Below are 26,853 nucleotides of genomic sequence, written 5' to 3'. Positions count from 1 at the left end.
GTTTCAGTCCTGCACTTCATTATTCACCAGAAATTTTAAGATGCAAACAACGTCAAATTAATCTTGTTTCTGTAAGCTTCATATTTTTAAATGATTTTATTTATTAATTAAGATTAGATTTATTAATTAGATTCAAAAATTAAATTGCTAGGCGGTTTCAACCTGCACAAGTACCTGCCAGGCGATCCAAAAAGTTCACTTTAATGAGCAAGATGTATATGCATTAAATTACACTTTGTCTTTTAAGATTTTTTTCTAAAACAAAAGAGATGCGTTCAGGCATTCCAGTCTAGGCCTTTTGTCTGAATATGTCGCGTTCAGTATCGCCTCGGTACAATGCCGGCTTATCTCTTGCTTCTTATCCCCACGGAAACTGCCATTTCGCATTACTTTGCGGTGGGAAGATCTAGAATGCTACGATACTTTCTCTTAGTTATACTTGCTTTCAGCAATGTGAATATATCGTATTCTAATATTGTCTAGGCTTGTCTCCTAATCAGTGTCATTCGGTGTCCGAAGATCGTAAGTCTATTAAAAATTAGGTAAAAAATGAGTCTATGGTGCACTTTTGGATATCCCATAAAATTAGAATTTATATATGTGTTTGTCTGAGCGATTTTATAAGAAAACACCGGTATTCAAAAGGTTTAGTAGCTCTTGGTCTAAAGAAATTGTTTGCTTTATTTTGCTAATCTTAAAGAAGTTCTAGAACGCCAGACTATTGATATAAAGAATTTAATTATACAAATTGTTTGAACTTATCGATATAGTTTTCCAAAAATTTGAACTTCTCAAAGGTAAAGTAATTTGAAGTAGAAAAGAAGACACGCAGATTATTGGTAGACGATGGCAAATTTGTCTTTGTCTACTCTCTCTCTCTCTCTAGAAAACTAATTATAAGTAAGTTTAAACAATACTTATCTCTTATATCTTTTTCTACAGAAATCTATTTCTTTCATTTGCAAATCTTAAAAAAGTTATAGAATACCATACAATTGATATAAAGTATATACTTATAAATATTGTATGTACTTATCGATAGAGTTTTTCGAAATCTTAACTTTCACAGAAGATACGTAGATTATTGGCAAACTATTGCAAATTAAATTGTCTAGTCTTTCTCTAAAACATTATGTAAAGTTATTAACAATACTTATCTTCTATTATATATATAAAAATAAGTCGGGTTTTCCTTCCTGACGAAATAACTCGAGAACGCACGAACCGATTTCGACAATTTTGCATTCGTTGGAAAGGTCTCGGGCTCCGCAAGGTTTGTAGCTAAGAAAATTAGTTGTGCATGGCATCGTGCCTTAATGCAAGCTGCAGGAACTGCACGCACCGTAATTAAAAACTCGAGTAATGACATTAGTGAAAATTATCAAAATTATGCTTGGTTAACACTAATCATACCAAGACTTAATATATACCTAATTCTACCATAGCGGGTCAAATGACCCGACTCTATGTTTCATGCTTGAATGTATGAAATATGGATGTTAGGAAGAAAATAAAAATAAAAATTAAATTTATTATAATTAAACAAAAAAGTATGTTGAGCATTTCTATTACAAAAGCAAAAATAAAAAATTTTAATTCATAGTTAATCGTATCATTGTACATTTTCCGCAAACATATTTTTTACATTTAGAGCAAATTTTGTTGGTTTTATTTTCTTTACAGTATTCTATTTGACATCTTATACGTTTAACGATATTTTCGTATTTTTTTCTTGTTTTGGTTGTTCACGGACTTCTCGAAAATCGGCGTCAAGTTCTTCTGCTTGCTTGAGTAAAAAATCTTGTCGCGAGATATTTTCTCCTGTCGTTTGCTTGTACAAAATCCAGGCATTTATGCTAGCTAAATCAAGGATATTGAAAAAAACTAGGAGAGGCCATCTGCAAGACTTGGTTTTTGTAGTAAATTTTCTCGCCATTTGATCGGTCATGTCTACACCAAATTTGGTTTTATTGTAATATGAAACAGTTTCAGGTAAACGTTTATCATTGTTTTCTTCATCGTGGGTATCTGTTGAATCAAACTCATTTTCATTTTCAACCAGTATATCTTCATTTTCAGAAAATTCATCTTCACTAATTTCTGAAAACTCTTCGCCAATATTATTTATATCTTCTAAGAACTTGTAATGTCTTGTTTGCTTCGACATTTTTCCGGGTAAAAAATAACCTGTATTACTATAGCTATCAAAATAAAATATAAGCTAGGTACTTACCAAGACTTTCAATTTCTGTCACTTTTTCTAACAATAAAAAGCTATTTTCAATCTAAAATTTTTGATATTTTCTTGAAATTATTCTGAGCTATTTTCGTTGAACTACTTTACGCAACAGTGTTTAGAAGAATGTGCAACTTACTGACTACAAATATGACTCGACAATCTCATAAACCAAAAAATTCTCTCCGGGTCAAATGACCCATTGTGGTAGATATCGGTATACAAGAAGGATAACTCAGAATAAACAAAACAAAACAAGAAAAAAAAATTGTTTATAACTGTACTTTAATTACTTAAAAAAAGTCATGAAGTCAAATGTGCAAACGCAATGAAATTATACGTGCATTTAAATGCAAAAGTTCAAAATGGGTCATTTGACCCGTCATGGTATGTTTAGTGTTAAGTCAACGAGCAATTCTTACCGCAAAGAATAATAATGTACACGCACTGAATTTCACCATTCAATCAAAAATTGCTGGCGATTTGGTGACATACCAATGATTCCGACTGGTCTTCCGTTTGACTTCAAACGATTGCAATTTCCAGTTCGCCTTGCGTTTGCAATAACAAGTCGCAAGGCAAATCGCTTAGTTTTTGCGGGATAAATTTCAAATAGATTATTTAGAAAATCATTGTTTTCACCGGGGAGTTATACGTTGTCTGTTCGCGAGTTGGAAAACCATCCGCTTTGTTTGTGGTTTACCAAAGAGTGGTTTACCAAAGAGCACTTCAATGAAACGGATAATTTGCAGATTCACTTTCATTTACTTAGAGAAGTTCAACTAAAAAACACTTCATTTTTGTAATCGAAATAAATTCATTACTGTTGTGTAATAAAATCAATTTTTTTCTTTTCAAATGTAAAACAAACAAAAATTTTCTTCAACTTTCTCACGAAACCATCTGGTGGCAAAACGAAGTTCGTCGGGTTTGCTAGTATTTTATATAAAAATATTATCCGCAGCAAGGTTTATTTACCAAAACATAGTAAATAGAAAAAAATGTCCAACAAATTAGGAATTTTTGTTTTTGAAAATATAACAAATGGTAGCTAGAATTTCTAGCCTAGAAAAATAGTTTTTTGCCAGTGAAAAATGCAAAATGCCAAACCCAGAAAATATGTATCTATACAATAAATTTTCATAAGTTCTTCTAATTATCGTTCGCCAACGAGCCAACCTGTCATCAAGTCTTAGAAAACGATCTTGGGATGTTCTCCGGACTCCGGAGTCGATTGCAGTGCGTGTGAATGTAAACCTGTCCCATAAGATAAGCCGTCGAGAATCGAGATGGTTCTAGTCATCTAGTCGTACACTGAATACTACGTGTACATACTACACGTCGATCGGAAATAATAAATAAATAAAGCGAGTAGTGGTCCGGCCTCCGGTCTGGGAAAAGAGAACTACAACATCTCCGACGGAAGTCGAACGGACACAGGATATAGGTTTGCCCGTTTACCTTATACCACTACCGGGTTACTTCTCGCAGTTTACTGTAAAACGTTCGCACTTCTGCATCCGCACATGGACATGTGCATGTATGCAGGACGATTTGATACAAGATACAAGCACTAATTGGAGGAAGAAAAATACTCAAACTAGTGGTGCATGGCGTCGTGCCTTAGGAAAATTACTGAAACTTTCCCTACCAAAAATTAAAATTTTTAATAAAACTTTAAAATATTTTGAAAACTTTGAAGAATAATATGATTTTTGAGAAATTTGAAATTTTTGAAAAACTAGCTGTAAGTGGAATTCTGTCTTAAAGCAATTAAGGCATCGTGCCATAAGGCAAATTGCTGGAACTTCCCGTACCGCAATTCAAAATTCGAGTAATTAAAAATAACCAATAATAATCAATAAAAGTTGATCAATCGATTCGAAACTTTTAATAAAATTTCGAACCATATTAAATCATTCTATCTTAAATCATTTATTTTGAAATATTTTGGAAATTCTGAACTTTTTTTCAAAGCGATCGTACTGCTTTAACTGTACAGAGATGAAATATCGAAGCGTGTAAGCGCCGCGTCGCCGTCTAACGCGTAAACATTGGTACGGAACCCATAAAAATGTAAACAAAATTCATACTTATTGTTAAAATCTCTAATAAATATCTGATTATTTGATGTGCATATGTCTAATGATCATTTTTGATCGCAAAATGGCATTTTTTTACTTTTTTTACTAGACCTGCCTTCATAAAAATTTGATCAGTTCTTCATCTTGTCAATACAAGTAAAATGTTTTTTGAATTATTCAAATCGGACGCTCCGTTTTCTTAAAAACTGAGTTATTGTTTTTGGCACTTTTTGCCCCATATCTTCGGAACGGCTAGACCTGCCTTCACCAAAAAACAAATCGAAATGTTTTTTGAATTATTCAAATAGCTTCATCCGTGTTCCCGAAATCGTCGACGAAAATTTGTATCCGCACATACACGCACATACACACACACATACACACACACATACACACACACATACACACACACATACACACTATGCCAAAATGTTCAGAAACCTCTGAAACGTGAAGATATATAAAAAATTTCTTTTTCGATTTTTTTGCGATTACTATAACTTGCCCTACGGGAAGTTAAAAAAGATTTATTTAAGAAAATTTGGAGTTTTTTTTAGATTCTGAACTTTCACAAGATAATTGCGCTGTGTAGCTGTTTTTTTTTATTAACTTCCCGTAGGGTAAGTTATAGTAGTCGCAAAAAAAACAAAAATGGAAATTTTATATATCTTTACGTTTTAAGTTTCTGAACATTTTGGCATACCTTAGAAAAAATTGATGTATGTGTGTGTGTGCGGATACAAATTTTCGTCGACGATTTCGGGAACACCGATCAACCGATTTGAATAACTCAAACAACATTCGATTCGTATTAATAAAGAGACGTGCTGATTAGTTTTGGCGAAAGCAGGTTTAGCCGTTCCGAAGACACAAAAAAGTGCCAAAAACAGTAACTCAGTTTTTAAGAGAACAGAGTGTCCGATTTTAATTATTCAAAAAAGATTTTACTTGTATTAACAAGATGAAGAACTGATTAAATTTTTGGGAAGGCAGATCCAGCGGTTATGGACTCTAAATAAAAATAAGTTAAAAAAATGTCATTTTGCGGTCAAAAATGTTTATTGGACATGTGTTTATCAAATTATCAGATGTTTTATAGAGATTTTAATAATGTCTACAAATTTTGTGTAATTTTTATTTGGGTTCCGTACCAAGATTTATAATTACGGTACGGAAAGTTTCAGCAATTTGCCTTAAGGCACGATGCCATGCACCCCAATATAGTTTAGCATTATATTCATTACCATGTGTCAGTCAGACAGGGCTGCCTGGTATAAGAGTTAATGGATAAGTTTTAGAGACAAAATATCAAAGCGCGTAAGCGCCGCGACGTAGCTGACCAACGGATGAACATTAGTACGGAACATATAAAATATAAACAAAATTTTTATTGATTATTAAAATCTTTATAAAATACCTGACGTTTTATTGTGAATATATTATACTTAATTATCTATGAATATGTCTAATGATCATTTTTGACCACCGCCGAATGACATTTTTTTTACTTTTTTATGGGATCTCCAAAACCGCCAGAATTAGTTCTTCGTTTCGTCAATATAAATATAATGTTTTTTGAATCATTCAATACGGTTGCTCCATTGTCTCAATAGCTGAATTACCATTTTTGGCACTTTTTGCCCGTATCTTCGAAACGGCTGGACCTGGAGATTTTGTAGTTTTTTTTTATTATCCTGGATTTTAGCAGTTTGACGTCCATTTTGGGTTTATATTCTTTATAGCAGTAAGAAGTACATATATATAGTAAATAAATCAAATAATAAATAAATAATTAATAAAATAGCTAACAGTTAATTAAATTATATTAAATCTGCAAAATATTGACTTGGGCCTTATTATAATATTATTATACCGATGGCTTGTAAAATAAATAAATGAATAAATAAATAAATATGTTTCCTCGACATTATAATTGGAAACTTGTCGTGTATGGCATCGTGCCTTAAGGCAAATTGCTGGAACTTCCCGGACCGTAACGAAATGCTAAAGGAATATTAAATGTTTTCAAATAGATTATTATTAATATTGTAGCATTGTCTAATATTTATAAGAATTATATAAACTAAATTGCAAAGTTGAAATTATTTCTTTAAAGTATATTAAAATTAATGCATAGTTCTTATGCTAAGGCGTTGATTAAAAATCAGCTATAAACATCGAGAATACTGGAAGGTTCGTGCGAAATATGCCTGATTGATCTGAATGATATGTGATTTATTTGAGAGGTGCGATACCATTTATAAAATATAATACATAAAATATTTTTTAATTTCCCGTAGTTTAGTTCTATAAAATTTCGCCAGTAAATTCGTCTTGCTAATTATACGTTTTCTCGAATTTTCAAGTCACTATGAATCGTCTAACACCAAATTGGAAAAAAGTTGTGTATGTGTATATAAGATTTTTTTATTTTTCTTATTTGACTTAAATCTGTAATCTGATATTTCACAAACAAATAAGCCAAGAGTGCTTACAAATATATATATATATATATATATATATATATATATATATATATATATATATATTAGGTTGTCAAATATCTCCCTTCCGCTTTTTGCTCTTGGTTTATAATACAAAAAGGCGGAAGGGAGATATTTGACAACCTTAAAAAAAAAAAAGATTTTTATTTCATTTTATTATTCCAACTTTTCTTTGAAACGACTGCACCGTTTTGATTATTTGCTCATCAGGCAATCAATGACTGCACCTGAGGTGATTAGAATTTTTGTTCATGCTTTCCAAATCAAATGTTTCTTCACAATTAAATGTTAGAATTTCTTTTTTAATTTTTTTACGTTTTTAATAAAACTTAACACGTAACTATAAAGTTCGTGGTATAAAAGAACATACCAAAATATTATAATATTATAAAAAATTGTTGAAAAAAAATTAAAATAATGAAATGAATGTTCAGAATAATGAAGCATATGTTGGCGCACTTTATTCAAAACAATTGATAATATTATATTAATTAATTATTATAAATAATAATTAATATTACATGTTTGTTTCAAAGATTTCAGTTGAAAATCTTATTGACTAGTTTTTAATAAAAGCAAAAGTAATTCCTTTTCCTCCTACTATTTTATTAATTTGTCCTCCTACTGAGTAGCACGAACTCTATGCTACTTTTTTGGTAACAGTTGAAAACTTTATCGAACTAAATCTCAATACTTAATAAGTCGATTATTTACTCCGAGAAGTCCATGCATCTTGGTATTTTAAAAAAATTTCATTCAACTTCTGACTTTTTAATCCAGAATTTAGATGAAAAAATGAAAATTCGCAATGATAGAGCTTATGATCAAAGTGAACATCCTTAAAATAAAAAGACTCACAGAAAGTGATGATAAAAATTATTTATAATATGGAAAACACTATTTTTAATAGTACTTGGATAAATTTTATTAAAATCATTAATTATAAATTATCAGTAAACATTATATTTATAACAGATGTTTTTAGTTCTTATGAACTTATTAATTTTAATTATCACAATTCATTTTTTTACAGCAAATTTAAATACTTATGTAAAAATATAATAAAAAGATTTAATATTAAAATGTTTACATCAGATTTTTAAAAAATCTAAATATAAATATGAGCAGTAGTTTATAAAAAATTATAAATAAGTATAAATTAATTTCTGATATCTCAACAGAAATTTTATATAATAATCTCAATATGCAATGCAGTAGTATCAAATATTCACAAAATTGATACAACAATAAAATATATATTTTTTGAAGAATATAATGTACAATTTACTCACGAACTATTTTGATCTTCACTAAATTTTTTCCAAAACGAAATAAGTTTATTATTCATGCCTGAAATTGCTTCATGCAGTGCTGTTATTGCATCCATATTTCTTTGCCTCTCCTTTTTGACGAAGTCGAGTTTTTCTTTCCTTATTTTCATACAATTTTCTTTTAATTCTATCAATTGCATTTTAGATTCATTCATTTTTACTGTAAGCTCATTTAGCAATATTTTCTGAGCATTTAATTTATAATATCTATTTTCAACTTCTTTACTAGTACTTTCCAGTTCTTTTTGCTTTAATTCCAACCGTTGATATATTTCGGAAATATTTTCTTCTAAGGCATTTATGTTTTGCATCACTGACTGATCTTCCAGCAAAAGTGTTCTGGTTTCTTGTTTCATATTTTCAATAAAGTCTTTTCTTTGCTGCTTTTTGTTCAAATGATCTTTGTATGAGTCATCACTTTTTGATAATTCTTCTTGTAGTGCTTCAGAACATGTTTGCAAAATACTAATTTTTTCTAATAACGTTTGTTTAAGTTTTGTCAGATCATCAGTAACTTCAAGTGTTATTTGGAGAGATTCCTTATTAAAATCTAGATTAAGAAGTGTTAGATGCTCATATAACTTGCACATAAAAGATTTGTACGTAACCAAAACTTTATTCAACTCTGAATCCAATTGTAATAATTTTAAATCATATTCATAATTGTGTTCAGTATGTTTTTGCCGAAGTTCTTTATTATTATTTAGTTTTTCTATGTTTGCTACTACTTGAGATTTAATTATAGATTTTTGATGCTTGTTCATTGGTTGATCTCGTACTTGTGCTTGTAATGTTTTTTTCTCTTCAAGCAAGGTGTTATTTTTTTCAAGAATCTTATCTTTCTGTAATTTTAATTTTGCTAATTTATCAGACAATATCTGCCTTTTCTCTTCTAATTCAATAAGATGTTGATGTTGCTGCATAAAGGATTCTCTTCCTTTTCTTAAATCTTCATACTGTTGCCGCTTTTCATCCAGTATTGCTCTGAAGTTGTGAATTTGAGCTCTTTTTTGAACCAATTGTGCCTCCATATCATTTAAATTCTCGAGTAACGATGGACAACTAAGTTCAGTAACACATTTATCAACTAAAATCTCAACTTCGGAATCATTACCCTCATTAAAGAGCTCATACATTTTGTAAATATAATCCATTTTGCAGAGCATTTGCTGATTTTGCTGATCATTTGGTAAATAGCATGTGTTCGCTTCGAATAATTCTTCACATATTAATCTAAACCATGTTAGCAGTGCTAAAGCATGAGGCCACGAATGTCTGGTCATAGGTGCTAGTAAAATAGATTTCGATAATTGACCATTGTATTTGAATAATTTCATCATTTTCATCATTTCATCAATATAATTGGTCGGTGTGATTTTAATTCTATTTGCTGTCAGTAATGATGTGAAATGCTGAAGATAATTAACGAAATGAGAGATAGTCATTTGTCTTAATCCACCATTTGGCATAGGTAATTCATTGTCAACCAAGTATTTTTGCAAAGCAGTTGTTTGTTCACTAATTTTCAATGCCTTTTCCTGATTTGGACGAATTGTACTTGGTGGCCTAGATTGTGATGGATGACGTACTGGTGTACGACAGGGTGTAGAGCAAAGGCTCAGAGCACTACGACTCCTACGTAATGGAAATGCTGATTGCTGTGGAACTGGAAGCACAGGTACTGCTTTGATTTTTGTGCACGATTTTGGTTCAGTGGACATAGATCGTTTTCTATTTCCATCATTGACAGGTATTTTACTTCTCCTAGTTCACAAAAAATAAAATCAGGGCAATGTAGATACAGAAATTTACATTTATAAATACCTTGAATTCCGGGAGGAAGAGCCTTCATCGGTTCTCAGTTCAGACAGGCGTACAGGTATATTTGCCATGGCAGGACTTTCGACTAAATACAGTGCACATAATACAACTAATCACATATTCGAATGTGGACATTCGGCACAAAACATTCAAATAAATTACTTTAATGACAATATTAAGAGCACACGAAAAGATCGTTGAAAAGCGTTGAGCTTCTTGACAGTTGCATAGAGATAACTTCCTAACCTAAATAGACAGACACTACGAACGTTTTCTGCGCTCATACCACACTATTCATACAAATTAGCTAGATGGCGCACAGAATAACGTTACGAATGATGAATGAAATCATAGATAAGTAAACATAAAAGTATGAAATATCATATTAACGTTGTAAAAAATTCAAAATCCAAAATGAATTAAAATTCAAACTAGTTGGTTTGGTATTTAGCCTTGAGGCAAGTTACATGAACTTACCAATATGTGTAAATAATCGACTTAATTAAAAAAAATGTGTAAATAATATACTTCATCAATCCTACTTAAAAAAAAAACGATAATAATTTTAGCAAAGTTTGACGAATTTTTGAAATTAAACTACTTGTCGTAAGGCCGTAATATTACAGTAAGTTCTATAAGACCATGATGTATATCGCCAAAAAAAGTTCCATGAAAATCGGCTTAAATTTTTTTTTCAACAGTTAATTACAAGAAAACGGCTCGGTAGATTTTCACCTAAAATTAATCAGTACCATTCCCAACTAATATCTTTCGAACAGTTTTTGATTTTTTAAAATCGGTTCGGTAGGATGAGCTTAAATGTGGACGAAAATTTAACACTTTTTTTCAACAATTAATTACAAGAAAATGGCTCGGTAGATTTTCACCTAAAACTAATCAGTATTATTCCCAACTAATATCTTTCGAACAGTTTTTGATTTTTTAAAATCGGTTCGGTAGGATGAGCTTAAATGTGGACGAAAAGTTTAACACTTTTTTTCAAATTGCAAAGAAACGGCTTGGCAGTTATCGTAGGGCCGTAATATTTTAGTATGATATAGAAGACTATGGTATCTACCGTCAAAAAAATAATCATAAAAATCGTCGAAATTTTTTTTTAAAAAACTTTATTACAAGAAAACGGCCCGGCCGATCTCTACCAAAAACTAATCAGCACGATTCCCAACCAATATCTTTCGAACGATTTTTGAATTTTCAAAATCGATTCATAACTGCGGGCTAAAACATGGACGAAAGACTTTTCACTTCTCTGCTATTTACGAAGAAACGGTTTGGTCTGTCGTCGCACAAAACTGACAAACAATAGTCCTCATCGAGATACATCGAATGGCTTTTAAATTTTTGAAATCGGTCCAGCCGTTTTTGAGAAAACGGCGATTTACGGCAAAAAATCTGTTGGTGCACACGCACACACACACACATACTTTTTCCAAATTTGGTCTCATTCGATTCAGAATGGCTTGAAACGTCGAGAAAACATAAAATTAGCGAATCGGATTTTTTGATGAAAACATAAACTTCTCCTTCGGGAAGTTAATACTTTATATTGACGACATAAAATTATTAAAAAATATATAAATCTTTTATATTTTATACGTTGTTTAATATAATTGTTTTTATACAATTATTGTTTTTATTCGTCGTATCGAATTTTTAATTATGACTAATGTATATACTTATATACAAAATATAGATAAATTTTGATTTAATTTCATTTCATTTAATAAATATTTCCATATACAGTGCCGCCTTAAGCTTGCTCGTCGCTCTTGCAAAGCGAACTTATATGGGTTATCTTCAAAACATGTCGCACACCCAATACAGGCAACTTTTTTTATTTCGTTGACCTGTGTAATTTGTAATGATCTTTCAGACCACCTTATTTTATAAATGTAATCAATATCTCACGCCTTCGATACAAGTAAAAAGTTGGTTGAATCATTTGAATCGGATAAGAAAATTGGATTTAAAAAATTATCACCTGAGGATAGCTTAATTTAAAGCACCTTGTATTACAAATATATGAACTAGTTGTCCAAAAAATTTTATCTAAAAATAATCGAGTTGATCACAAAAGTGGAATTTTTTTAACTCGTCGTTATGACTGCTTGACCAACAGTTTTCATTCAATTATTCAAATCGATTTCCAAAAAAAAACATGTTAAATTTAGTTTCAATTTTCAGTGAAACGTGAATGAATAATTATGTTTGAAACTATTACGATTGCTCGCCAATTTTTTTAAAAGAGTAATATATTTTGGTTTCCAACTTCAAACAGATCTAGACGTTGAAATTAAAGATGACTTGGAAAAGATGGAATTATAAATTTACTATGAAAACATTATTAGTCACACTTTTCTCTAGATATAAACGAATTTTTATGTTGAATATTTTAAGAAAACCATTTTTTATATAATTCTTCAAAACTTTACTATTGCGAATTGTAATTGTAATTGTACAAAACATTCTTTACTCTAATTAAATAAACTAACTATTTTGAAAGATATAGTGTGTAATATTAAGTCTCACCTTCTTCAATATTATTTCCAATATTAGAATTTATTATTAACTATATATTTGTTACTTATCACTTTTTATATAAATTTGCTGTATATATGTATATACATATTTTTACATATAATATTTAGCATTAATATAACATAAATATAGTATAAAAAGAGTTATAGGATATAAAAGTTTCTGAATAAAATATATATATTAACATTATGGACGGAATTTCATCTTATTTTAGCTTATATATATACATGATACTACATTTAATAGACGAATACGTTGATTGTGGCATTTTTTATCATAAATAAGTTATTTATGACAAAAAATGCCACAATCAACGTATTCAATACTTTATTATAATGGTTATTTAAAATAACCATTATAAAAAAGTATTGAATATCAGAGGCAAATTAAAAAATAAAAATAAAATAATATTCTCTTATTCTTGTAGTTACAATGAGCTGCCTGATTGATAAACTTTTTCTTAAACTGATTGCAATATTATTTTTAAAGTTAAAAGCTAATATTGAATTAATGATATCATTGTCATATGATTCTGCATTACTGTTGATAAATAAATTCCACAATTAGAATAGCATTTTTCGAAAGTAATGTTATTGTTACCTCTGAAAAATATTTTTTTTGTGCGAAATTAAATAATTAAAACGTTAAAATTTCATAATTAAACGTAATTAAATAATCAAAACTAATTAAGAAACTTGTTTACAAGGAACATCACAAATAATAGAAGAATAGAGACCGTAAGTGTAGATGATTTATTACATCGATGATCCAGGAAACAAAAGCACCACGTTGTAGAATCATAATAGTTTCTGAGAAGAAAAATTAGTACATTAACGCATTAAAAATAAATTTATCATAGAAACTACATGAAGGTAAAATTAAAGAATTTTAAACAACCTATAGATGAAGTATAAAGAAATATTATCAAAATATTTAATTTATAATAAAAAAGCATGCAAAAAATATTCATAAAAAAAATTTAGATCATGGCACAAATTTCTAGTTGAAACCATGTAAAACAACCAGTCTGTGATATAGTAGAAATAAAAAATAATAAATATTTATGAATATAAAATATGACACACTTTGTTTTTTAGAAATCTACTAACCTTTTTATATCTAGTTCCTTAATAGAATTGTTGACATAATTTGCTAATTTTTCATCAATAACTGAAGGACGACAACCTTCATAATTATCTGCTGGAATATCTGTTCGGAATGCTTTTAAGGCACTGAGACAATCTCGGGTAATAGTCTCAGTAGCTAAAATAGAATAATCATTTATATATTAGTATTAATTATACACTTCAAATATTTATACATTATTTACCGATATATGTATATATGCATACATATATATATATATATATATATATATATATGTATATATAAGTAATATTTAATATTAAGGTATTATATAATATGTAATACTTTCATATATTAATTTACAGCTCTATTTAATTGCATTCATAAAAATGATTGATTCATGATAGTTTATTTATTTAATATTAATTTATTGACCATTTATAAATGTGAAATGTCTAGTCAGTTTTACTATCTCTTGCAAATTCAAATTTTGCATTGATTTATATATCCTACACATCAGTCGTGTTTTTGAGAAACTATATACATACAGTAAAACCACGCTAAGCCAGTTTCTTATGAATCCCACAAAAATCATGACTTAAGTGAGATATATATATATATATATAAATATATATATATATATATATAAACTATAAAAAACATATTCTACAGTCGACTTTATAAAAAAACTTGTCTCAATATATCTTGCTTACAGTGGTTTGATATTTTTGAATTTTGAAGCATTTTCTTGCAGAATATAAATAACAAAGAACCACGTAAGCACTAAAGTCATTTCTCAATAACGAAAACAGGTTGATAATTATTTTTCACAAAAAGATAATCAGTATCATACCTCCTTTTCTTTCAGTAAGTTTAACGCAAATATCATTATCCTCAGGACATTGTTGACCCAAGTAACCAATTCCTCGCCAATTAAATGGCGATCCACATCCTGGCGTAGCACTTGTGCAACGATAACAGTAAATAGCTAAGCCTTAATAGAAATTGTATATGTTAACGCCCAAATATTTTGAGGTTAGATATAGCAAACATAGTCAATATAAAATTTAATTCAATTTACCTTCTGAAAGTAAATTCAAAACAAGAAAACATAAAATCAATAATTTAATCATTGCAGAATTTATATACTTAATATTGTATGTATAAGTTTATTAAAATTAGTTTAATTATTTTTCAGATGTCACGAAGACGCACGAATTTAAAAACAATTATGAAGTTAGTTACTGAATCAGCAGGGTTACCCAAAATCAAAATTTTAATGAGAGGGGTCAAAGAGGTCATTGAAACATTGTGGCACACTGGGCAACACCATATTGGAATAAAGTTATTTAAATATGGCCTTAACATTCAAATAAAATTAATTAATCCATGCATGTCCTAGACAATATTAGAATATTATATATTCATGGCTATATTGTTCTATATTTTCAATAAGAAATGTTATTCCAAACATTTCCGACTAATTAAGAATTCCTAAATATAAAAATTATAATATGCATACAGGGCCGGACCTAGGATCCACAGCACCTGCATGCCATTTTTTTCTAGCGCTCCTCGCCTATTGTTTTAACTATTTTAACAGTTTATCATTAAAATTTATAAACATTTATGTTAATTTTTTCATATACTTTTTATAAGTGTGGATTTAGTATTCAAAAAATTAGATACATTAATGTATCTACATTTTACTTATTTATTTTGGAGATTTTATATAAAACCCATCGCATATGCAATTTATTCTATTGTGCAAATCATGCCAAAAGAGCAAAAAAATTTCTAGCAACCCGCGAATCGCCTCGATCTTCTAAATAAATACAAACTCAATGCATTTTATGCGATTTTAGATTATAATTATAAAATCTTTTCTTTAAAATTTACAGAAGTCTGCAAAACTTTTCGTCCAAGTTTTAGCCAAAAATCCTGAATCAATTTCAAACATTCAAAAACTGTTTGAAAGATATCAATTTGGAATCGATCTCGTTTTTGCTACATGTGTATACGGATGTGTTTACCTTTGCTTCAAGATTTATCACTCTGAGCTAAAATATTTAGAATTCTTATCTTTTATTGTAATTTCTAATTCATAGTAAGCGAAATTTTTATTTTTTTAACACATTTTTATTGACTATGATAGAAATATCTTAAAATATATCGTTGAGCAAACTATTTAGTAGTACAAATGAGCATAAAGCACTCCCGTAGCAAAAAGTTTACTTGTTAAAATTTTTATTTGACGATGTTGATGAAACTTTCTACGATAACAGTTTGCGGTCTTAAGACACGTCTCAAAATATTGTGAACCTAGGACAAGTAGTTTTATTGCAAAGATCCATCATAGTTTGATATATAGGGCTCGACAAAGTTTCAAAATTGTATTGTCAAAATTTTAAAAGTTGCTAAATCTCAACTCGTGTTATTTACGTCGATTATTTATGCATATCGAAAAGTTTTTGTAACTTAAGTTAAAACAATTGTTTTAAGGCAAAACGCTTTAGTAGTTTTAACAATTGGACTGAAGCTTGTATAAACTAACAAAACAAAACTAAACTGAAGTAAAACAACTATTAAACATAGCAGATTTATATTATATTTATTCACTTCATAATAATTTGAAAATATTTCACTAAATGCTTAATTGTAGTATAATTCATAGTGAAACAAACTATATTAGATATAGCTGTAAATATATTGTTCACACATTGTTTCAAATAAATAATATATTTATTTTAATAGATTTGTTATTACAAATTAACTAAACGACTGTACCGCTCTGCGTAGTCGTCGGACTGGGGTGCATTTGTGTTTGCAAATTCTGAAACATATAAATATAAATATTATATTAAATTATGGAAATATATAATACAGCAAAATTAAAAGACAGTTTTAAAATACAAATCAAAATTTCTTCTTTGATAAATCTATACTATAAAAACAAATTTCAAACAATTTAAATAGCACAGCATCACATTCAAAATACCCCAACTTACGAGTGACCTGATATACGAGTGTTTCGAAATACGAGCCGCTAAGAAGCGATTCGTTGCTACGACATACAAACAAAATTCGAGATACGAGTTTTGACCGAGTAACAAAAATGTTAATGAGCAAATGAAAATATGAAAAATTTAGTCACTTTTAAATGATTTTTCTCGCACATAAATATTTTGGCTGTTTTATTAAGATTAGTTTAACGTTTAAAATTTCAATTATACATTAATAGTGATGATACATTTATATACGTTGAGTTCACGATTTTTGCTTTTTGTACACTTACAAAATATAATGTACTTTTATAAATATGGATCTAAAGAAAAGACTCATGTCTCTTGAATTTAAGCGTAAAATTTTTGAAAAATATGAGGATTGTGAGGATGTACGAGCATAGCAAATTATAAATAAGTACATTTAATAAAGAATACAACTACAATGAAAGGCCTTATAATAATTTATAAGAAGCTTTTTTCTTAATTTAATGTAGGCACTTTCTGAGCTCCAAAAGTTTGTGGATAAAAATTCAAGCATGGGAGTTATTCAACAATCATGAATGAATAGCAAAACAATAATCAAATTAATAAATAGTAAATTTATTTTTAATATTCAAAAACCTATAAAATCCAGTGCTGAAACGGATTAATGAGATACGAGCGATTCGACTTACGAGCGATGTTACGGAAATAATTGAAATCGTATGTCGGGTTGCCACAAAAAGTAACTAAAAAATATGGCAAAAATACAACAATCATAAAATGTTTTGAACAATGATTGTTATGTGAAATATATATTTTTAATATTTACACAGTTCACAAAGATATGCTTGTTATTTGATTTGAAAAATATGATAATGATTTATAACTTATGTGAATTATTATACTAGAGCCTATTGCAACAATACTACTTTGACTTATAAATATATCAAAATGTTAGATTCTACAAATGTTAATTTATGTTATACTAACCGTGTAACCAGGTCGTGCCCAAGTATATACATAACCATCTTGGCAAGCAGTAAGAAAACAATCTTCTCTGAAGATTAGTGCGGTCAATCTTTCATGAGAAATTTTTTTACAAATTAGAGGCTCCAAAACAGGGCATTCATCAAACCTAGGACATGCGGCTGTACCTATCAAACGCATGGGATCATTAGGTCCTAAACTTGATTTGTTATATCGTGTCGAACTTAAAGCACTAGCACTATTATTGCCTAAAACATTATAATATCTATGAGGTTCTGAAGAATTTGAACCAACATTATTTTGTATGATCTTAGAAGATAAACTAAAATTTCTTTTATGCACTCCAGAATTATTTTCATTGTTACTTTTCCTATCACCAAAACTAAAGTTTGTCAATCGCTGAGTTAACGAGTTCATAGTCATTGACGCCCCTGATGAATTACCACTAGTTTCAGTTTTCTGAGTGGAGTTAGATTTACTCACATCATTACTTAACGGTAAACTAAAGTTTCCCACTGTTATGTTTAAAACATTATTCACATTTTTAGTATTTTTGTTATTAACTACATTACTACTAGATTTACTATTGCTAGACACTTCAAATGTTTTTAGACTAGTGTTTGTTGTTTGTTTTGATATATGTGAATTACCAACTGCATTTAAACTGTCTTTATTAGAAGAAGGTCCAGGAGTCACTTTTTTATTATCACCATCACAATTCATATCACCATTCCCTGTATGCATCATTTCATTACTACTTAAACGATTTCTTATTCCTACGGGTTGTCGTAAGACATCTTCTGTAATGTCCCACAAACATAACTGGGTATCTTGACTAACAGATCCTAATCTATAACAAGTAGCTTGTTTTGCATCATTGCTCAAGCTATTTGCACATGAATTTCTCCCACTGCTTCCAGAGTTTCTCCGATTTGAATTACATCCCTCCGGCCCAGTGGCGTCTTGGTAATGGTTACTATTTTCATTCTGTGCTTCATCATCAGAAAAATCAGGCCCATCCCATTGTGAATATGATGTGGTGTAAGGGTCAAAAGCTACCACTGAAACCCACGACCTGTGGCCTTGGCCTCTTGCTACAACCCTTTGTTCTTGTACTGACCAAATTGTTACTAAATCATCTTCGCCACCTACAACTATATATTTTCCATCAGGTGACCAACAAACACAAAGAAAACCGCCAAAATAAGATCTTGCTATCCCGATAAGTTCCATAGTATCATAATGGAACACACGTAGAAAACCATCTTGAGACACTACAGCTAAATTTGTACCACAGGGAGAGAAGCAAAATTCATTCACACAACATGGCTCAGTTCCTATCGTCCATCGATAGATTGGATTTCTTGTGGATTTTGTTTTGCACGTATGTATAGTATAGCCTTCTCCGCTTTTAAATGTTTGATAATGGGGGGCAGATGGGGAACATGATAATTCTTCATTATAAAGGTACAAATAACCAGACGCATGAGCTGCTAGAAAAAGACTCGGAGATCCTGGTACCCAGCGTAAACAAGTAACTTTTGTTTTATCAATTAACCTCTGCAATAAAAAAAAATCTGTTAATATAAAAAGTATTATTTATTATCAAATAATTTTTTATTTTCTGGCTATATCATATAAATAATCCTTCATTTATAATTAAATTCAATATTTTAAATTGATTCAAATATAACACATTTTATAGAATACAATTAGACCAAAAATGAAGAAAAAAAAACACTCATAGTTACAAAAATTATCAAATGTGTGTAGTAAACACGCTCATCGATTATTACTGAATATTGTATTTTACTGACCTCTTCATTATATAATCTGCCTGGTTCTCTTCGTCCAGGTTGAACAAGTTGAATTTGCCCAGTACTAAAACCTACTAAAAGTGGAGCACCTTCAGGTGCAGCGACAGCAGTATTGAAATCATGACAGCTTGGACTTGTTCCTTTATATAATTTTTTATCTACAGGTTTGTGTAAATCTGATGCCTGAAATTAAAATTAAAATTATATTTTAATTTTAATACACTAATTAATTTCAAGAAATTAAAATTAAAAATAATTAAATATTCTAAAGGTCCATTTATGCATTAATGTATAATATTTTTAACACTTATTTTTATATAAAAGTAAATAAAGCAAATAGTAAACAAACAACAATTCAAACAAACATTCAATATTTTTCTACATTACTTTCTCATTTTAATTAGCCTTTTATCAGCCTAAACATGTACTCTACTTATACTAGATATTTTATTTATCAAATATATTATATAAAATTATTAATAAATTAATATATTACCCAAATTTCTGTACTAAAAATAACACTTTAGAAGTTATGACTTCAATACAAATATATTAGAAACAATATATCTTAATTTATTTTGTGAACTAAAATGTTTGCATCATAAAAATCGAATTTGAAACGAATTCTGTCTTGAATATTAAATTAATTTATGACAAATGTTATTTAGTTGTTAATGTTTTGACGTACCTTTTTGACACCTTTGTAGGGGTAGACATACAATTCTTTACCAAAATTAAAACAAATTCTGTCACCGCCATTTATCGTATCACTGCCAGTGGGCTCCTGTGGTAATGACACTAAAGAAACTTTAACTTGAGATGATCCTTGATTATTACTATAACCGACACGATTTGGCCTGGAATATTCTGCAGAAGTCATAACACGATATGTTCCTTCGCGTGTTGCAAATTGTGTTTTTAAATCATCTTTCCCATTAGAGTCTAATTGCACAGCCATTTCTAGAGGTTTATTATTATTATTAAATTTCCACACTCAAGGAGGGACTAGTTACATGAATTATAACTTTAAATTAGTTCCCAGTGTTGCCCCCATTGTCAATGTTAACCTAAAACTTTAATCTCCATGTCTAACATCTCACTAATCAATTACTGAATGATAATTATGATTAATTACACTAATATGATTATAATTGGTCAACATTTTACCGCGCTTTTAAAAAAATCAGATTAAATCAAATATTCGAAGTTAGCACTACTTTATAGTTCACGAAACCATTTCGCAACTTTTTGTGATTGACGTACATGGTTGCCACCATAAGCGAAGGTAATCAGATTTACGATAAATAAATGTTAATGGCGCCAAAGTTAAACTTTTTGAGTGTGATATGCGAACAGAATAACTAACCAAAATATAATTAATTTTGATCAAAATACATAATTTTATTTGCTTTACTTTGGTGTATGAATCATCACATATTTTAATAGTAAAACCATGTATATATTTTTTTAATCAAACTAATTCGGCATTCTAATAGAACTTATCATTGGAAGTTAGCTAAACATATATAAACTTTAAAAAAGAACCATATATATATATATATATATATATATATATATATATATATATATATAAGATTTAGACTTTTTTGTTTGACTTTGAGACATATATACAGTAGTACCTCATTTATCCCGCCCGCGATTTTAAGGAAGTTTTAACTTCTTGAAAAACATTTTTGTTGATATCTTTGTATGTATTTGCAATATTTAATGAATACACAGCATTATTTTTCATACATTTGATTATCCAGATTTTTGATTATCCAAATGCCTATTGACAACAATTAGTCCGGTTAATCGAGGCTCTACAGTATATATATATATATATATATATATATATATATATATATATATATATATATATATATATATATATATGAGTGAGTTCTTGAGGGCGATACATCAAACAAAGAAACTAGAAATATATATATATATATATATATATATATAAAATAAGAGGCTTTAATTTCAATTTAATTAAGTGTTAATTTCAATACTTAAGTAATACTACCATTTCTACTTTCTACTTTCAATACTAACATTTCTGAAAAGAACACATCTCATGTTTACACTTTGCTTAGATTGTAAAAATGAGTAATTAAATAATTTTTCGAAAATCGAATAAATTTCTTCTTTTTACCAAACTTATTATTACTTACATCTATTAAATCACATGCAATGGTACAATAGAAATGGTATTACTAGAGAAAACCAAGGATACACCAGAAATTTCATAGAAAGCTTTGGAAAACCAATGTGAAAAATATAAATATTCATAAATAAAGCTAAAAAAAATAATTAGATGTTTAATGTGTGTATGTGTATGTATTTCAAAAGTAAAATAAACAATAACTCTAAATGTGATATTTTGAATCATCGTAGGGTAAATTTATAATATCCGGCATATGTATATATTTATAAACTTATTATATTTAATAATTAAAATTCTGATGTATTGATTATAATAATATTTATTTAAAAAGTAATAATTTTATTTCTAAACATATTTTCTTATCTCATAATATGTTTTTACATTAGTAATGCATATTATCAATCACAGTTTTTTAATTACCTTCTTAATAGAATATACTGCAACTAAAGGCAAAAATGTATAAATCGTATATTTGAACCAATTTCGTTTTGGTTTATGTACTTTTGTATCGCTACTTATAAACAAAACAGGTTCTTCTGTTGCTGCTGTTACCTGAAAGAAAAAAAATACACAGAGGCTTACAAATATTTTAATTGTAAAATTCTCATGCTTTAACAGGGATTCATATTCTATTATTTGTAAATGATGAATATTCACGGTATTAAAAGTTTCATTGAAACAAGTGTATTTAATATAAGTTTTATAGCATCTTGAAATGAAACAAGTTTCACAGGCTGGATTTTCGGTTACTATCCGGTGTTCGGCATATTCGGCACCTTTTTTGATATTTGGCCGTATATCAAATAGTTAAAACGAAAGGCGCCGCTCAGCGAAAGTACTGCTTAGATTTTAGAACAATATAACACACTTTATTTAATAATTACAGAAGTTTCGAGACCATGGTATGCCTTATCTTCAGTGTAATTTCAAAACAGTAAAAATTATATACCAATACATTATTTAATATTATATTTCTTCATTTAATTACACCAAAATATACAATGGAAGTATTCAGTATTTGGTCGAATAGTGTAAATGGTGCCTAATATCCCAAACAGCAAAAAGTAACAAAGATTTGCAAGCCAAGACATAAAACTTTAATAAGCATGTAGTGCGTTAGTAATAGAACAACCGCGGATAGTGATCAAAATAAACCTGTCGAATATTTAGTATTTGGTATTTTGCCGATTATAGTATTCGTTGCAAGCCTATTATTCAACTATTCAAAAACACCATTCATAAATGAAAAAAAAACTTATATTTGATAACAATATAATTATTTTATATTGTTAACAAAATTCAAAAAAAAAAAGTTCACTATAAATATTATAATGAATGACTTAATATATTACCTTACTTAATACATCCTGAACAATTTTTAATTGTCTCTTCAAATCCATTAGACTTGCTTGACATTTTTCAATTGCTTTAGCCACTTGCAATTTATTACTTTCATATGTTCCTTTCTCAAATTTACTATTTTCATTTAATGCTTTAAGTGATACATTAATGAGTGCAATATGTTTATAGTGAGCTGTTATTTGGATCAAGAAATTGAAAATACTGCAACAGAAATCACATTGTTATTTAATAATTCAATACATTTATTACTTGAAATAGACTTACTCAAAATCCTCGCCTGGAATAGGTCTCATTATGGAATTTTTGAGCCAAGGTTTTATATGAAATAATTTCAAATTCTGCATTATAATCTAAATTAAATATTGAAAACTTTTATTTATTACAAAATTCATTTCCCATAATAATAATATAGACCATACCCTTCTTTCATAAGGTAGTAAGAATTTTAATTCTTTTAACTTTTGCTCATTAAGTAGAAGAAATTCTGATAAAGAAATTCTTTTGTGAATTATGTCTGGCACATGATGTTCCAACTCCATGCCAGTAAGGATTGCATCCAAATCAGCATAATAAGGTGGCCTACAAAATCAAATAGACTATATTCTTCTGTAATTTTTCAATATTGCATTATATACAAGAAGTATCAAATTCTAATTGTTCAATGAGATTAGAAGTTGTCTAACATATTAAAGTAAAACGTCTCATATAATTGCATTTTATATTATTAATACAAATAAATGATTACTAACTCTTCTGCTCCACACCATTTAACGCCTGGTACCAAATTCTTCCATCCTACATTTTCAATCAAATTTCTAGCTTCTACCCAGTATGGATTTGGTTTTCTACCTCCAGCACAACTATCTAGTAGATCCATGATCTCTACAAGACCTTTCGAAGATGCTAGTTGATAACATGTAGTACCTCTAATGTCCTCAGCATTGACATCACAATTTTTTTCAATAAGCAAAGAACAAACTTGGTAGTGGTTTTCGTTAATAGCCCAGAATAAAGCCTGTGTAGCAAGCAGATCTTTTTTAGCTGGTGAATTGTTTTTACGTATACGAATGTCCAACCAAAACAGATTTTGAAACAAATTTTGTAAAACATAAAATAAGTTTTTGTGAATATCTTTTATCATTCATAAAATAAAGGGCTCATATATCAAAATAAAACAAAGGGGTAAATAAATAAAAACAAGGAACTTACATGATTAAAAAAAATATGATATTGTCTTTAAATATAATATAAAATTCTGAAATTAGCAACATAATATTACTGTAACAAATTAATCTCAAGATATAAAATTAATTTTAATTATCACAGACTATAACTTTACTTTTAATTAAATTTATAAAAACTTCAATTCAAAATGTAGTTTTTTGCAGGATCTTTTATTTGAAAACAAGAAAAAATAAGTGAATCTAAAAAAACGCAAAGGATAATTTTTTTATCAACAAACCGCAATCAAGAAATAATATACAGTATAATTTAACAAGTTTTTCTAAAATATGAAAATATAAGAAAAATCATCTTACATTATGTCCTTGATTATCTGCTTGATTAACTTTTATTTTATGTGTAAGTAATTCCTCAACCACAGAAACATAACCCACTTGGCTTGCTAACATTAAGGCCGTAACTCCATGTGCATCAGTAAAATTAATATTAGCTCCATTTTCTATTAATAATTTAACCAAAGCTAAAACATTCTCTTCAGTATTATTTGTTGTTGAGCAGGCTGCCATTAATGGAGTGAATAATGCTGAAAGATAATTATATTTAGAGCATTACTGTAACAAACAATAATATATAAAAAACTATATATAAAATTTATGTAGAAAAACAATAATTATTGAGAAAAAAATTCTGTATGTTCTGATTATTTCTATTCCCAATTTATATGTTTGAAATAATTTATAATTTTGTAAGAAAGCTAAAAATTTAAAACTTTACGAGGTTAAATTTTAAATGTGAAGAAATTAAATTTTCATCCATTGAAATTTTACAATTAAAATCACATATTTTGGCAATATTAGTCTCAAAGCTGGTAAAATAAGTAATGAGGATAATAAATCAGTCTCAAAACTAATAAAATTTTCTAGAATGGAAGTCCCGTATTAAATTGAAATTTCATTTTTAAAATATACACTCATCTTCAAGACAAAACCAGGACACACACATATACATACTTCTTTCAATTCTTGAGTTAAATGTTTCGGAATTACATAAAAAGTTAAAAAAAAAAACAATATCAAGAAATTTTTTTTTCCGCTAAAATAAACTTTTCTTCACAAAATTTTCATTGCTAGTTTTTGATACATATGCTCAAGCTGGACGACATTGTACAGAACACAATTGGTTTCAAAAGCTAAGAACAAAACATGAATAACAAGAGAAACAAAAGTACCAACAACTTACATTCTAAGACTTATCTATATTCTAAAATGATTTTTGAAAGCATTATAGTATACCAATATGAGAATTAACAGAAACTCCTTTCTGAATCAGAAATTTGACAACGGGAATATTAACATCACTACAGGCATGCATCATTGCTGTCCAGTTTCCCTGTAGGGGAGTCTCCAATGTGACACCTAAATCTGGAATAAAAAATATGATCAATATCTCAGTAATTTGTTTTTAAATGTTGATGAAAAATTTACCATTATTTAAAGACTTCTGAATAGCACACAAATCACCATCTTTAACAGCAGCATATAATTCATTAATTAGCGTCGTGTGAGGATCCACCGGAGGTGGTTCATAATATGAATGTTGCCTTGGCTACCATAAAAATAAAAGTATTGAAGCATTGGCAACTTTTAGTAGAAATCGAAGCTATTTAATATATATGTATATATATATATATATATATATATATATATTAAATTAATAATATTAAATAACCTTCAGCATAACAATGCTTTCCAAAAATCGAGTATATTACATTTTGAAACCAATATATTTAAAAGCAAATTTAGTGAATGTTGTCTTATATTGTTAAACAATAAAGCAATCAACAAGAGACTTGACAGCTATTGGATCTGTAATGACTACAAGATATTCCTCGACCGTTTTTCAAACAATATTATTACTGAATAAAGCATGTCCCTTTTCTACTACTTTTCCAAACATTTTTTAAAAAATCTTTGTAAACACAATTCATTCAGCGCTTAGACTTCAACAACTATGTACAAAAATTTAGTTTTTCAACTAAGTACTGATAGCTTGGTGTTACAATTGTGTTAATTAGTGTAGTGTAGTGTTAAATTGTTTTTGTATGTAAGTTCTTATCTTTTTAGTTTTCCACTGAATGACGGTCTCGATGAAGACTGAAACGTATGGATTAATAAAGCTGATTCCCTAATTGCTTTAGTTTTTTTTTATTTGGTGATATTGCCTGACTCAACACACTCGTTTTAATATATAACACCAAATTTACATACTCCAACATATAAATATATATATATATATATATATATTAGAAAATTATTTAATATATATTTGTCAGTGTTATGTCAGTTATTGAATTATATTGTTTTTAGCTTTATATAATAGAGCTTTCTCTATTCAAAGAAGTTTTGGACTATCATAGACAAGTTGAAAATATTTTATCTATTATACAAAACAATGGGCCGGCCATTTATACTTGTTTATCTATGGGGCCGGCCATAATAAAGTAATATATTTTAAATTAATTATTTTTTAAATTATCCGTTACCAATGAGGATCCAAAGCTGAAACCTTCATCGCTTTCTTCATCATCACTCATACCAGCTGCGGCAATCATATTGTTACGTTTTCTAAATAGATTATTTATATATAAAAGTACGGTTTACTTGACCGCTTATCAAAACGTTGAAGTTTATAAACATTTGCACGTGCCGAAAAACGCCAGCGTCAAGT

At 28.6% G+C, this 26,853-nt stretch overlaps 4 protein-coding genes across 4 annotated transcripts; all 4 read right to left on the bottom strand.

The window, feature by feature from the left end:
* Nucleotides 1-8,092: 8,092 nt before the first annotated feature.
* LOC113384953 (probable kinetochore protein NDC80) lies at nt 8,093-10,237 on the bottom strand. The gene is made up of 2 exons (XM_026622733.1): nt 9,980-10,237; nt 8,093-9,919 (listed from the first exon to the last, which is right to left on the bottom strand). Exons 1-2 carry the CDS (start codon nt 10,045-10,047, stop codon nt 8,113-8,115), a joined length of 1,875 nt encoding a protein of 624 aa, XP_026478518.1. The 5' UTR covers nt 10,048-10,237; the 3' UTR covers nt 8,093-8,112.
* A 2,965-nt stretch (nt 10,238-13,202) lies between these two features.
* Nucleotides 13,203-14,826, bottom strand: LOC113385436. Its single transcript, XM_026623282.1, has 4 exons — nt 14,703-14,826; nt 14,475-14,615; nt 13,645-13,798; nt 13,203-13,344 (listed from the first exon to the last, which is right to left on the bottom strand). Exons 1-4 carry the CDS (start codon nt 14,752-14,754, stop codon nt 13,218-13,220), a joined length of 474 nt encoding a protein of 157 aa, XP_026479067.1. The 5' UTR covers nt 14,755-14,826; the 3' UTR covers nt 13,203-13,217.
* A 1,506-nt stretch (nt 14,827-16,332) lies between these two features.
* Nucleotides 16,333-20,615, bottom strand: LOC113384666 (WD repeat-containing protein 20). Its single transcript, XM_026622417.1, has 4 exons — nt 20,101-20,615; nt 19,413-19,595; nt 17,599-19,155; nt 16,333-16,454 (listed from the first exon to the last, which is right to left on the bottom strand). Exons 1-4 carry the CDS (start codon nt 20,368-20,370, stop codon nt 16,395-16,397), a joined length of 2,070 nt encoding a protein of 689 aa, XP_026478202.1. The 5' UTR covers nt 20,371-20,615; the 3' UTR covers nt 16,333-16,394.
* Nucleotides 20,616-21,984: 1,369 nt separating this feature from the next.
* LOC113385660 (ankyrin repeat, SAM and basic leucine zipper domain-containing protein 1-like) lies at nt 21,985-26,849 on the bottom strand. The gene is made up of 9 exons (XM_026623507.1): nt 26,669-26,849; nt 25,611-25,731; nt 25,419-25,547; nt 24,483-24,709; nt 23,694-23,959; nt 23,364-23,523; nt 23,209-23,294; nt 22,935-23,145; nt 21,985-22,134 (listed from the first exon to the last, which is right to left on the bottom strand). The coding sequence occupies exons 1-9, from the start codon at nt 26,735-26,737 to the stop codon at nt 21,985-21,987; spliced, it is 1,419 nt and encodes a 472-aa protein (XP_026479292.1). The 5' UTR covers nt 26,738-26,849.
* Between the last annotated feature and the right edge of the window lie 4 nt (nt 26,850-26,853).

Source organism: Ctenocephalides felis, unplaced genomic scaffold (assembly GCF_003426905.1).
Source record: "Ctenocephalides felis isolate EL2017-DRISC unplaced genomic scaffold, ASM342690v1 CF-g0.4_SCAFFOLD_03571, whole genome shotgun sequence".
Lineage (NCBI taxonomy): Eukaryota > Metazoa > Arthropoda > Insecta > Siphonaptera > Pulicidae > Ctenocephalides > Ctenocephalides felis.
The sequence above is the reverse complement of the archived record's forward strand: the minus strand, read 5'-3'. Positions and strand labels throughout refer to the sequence as shown.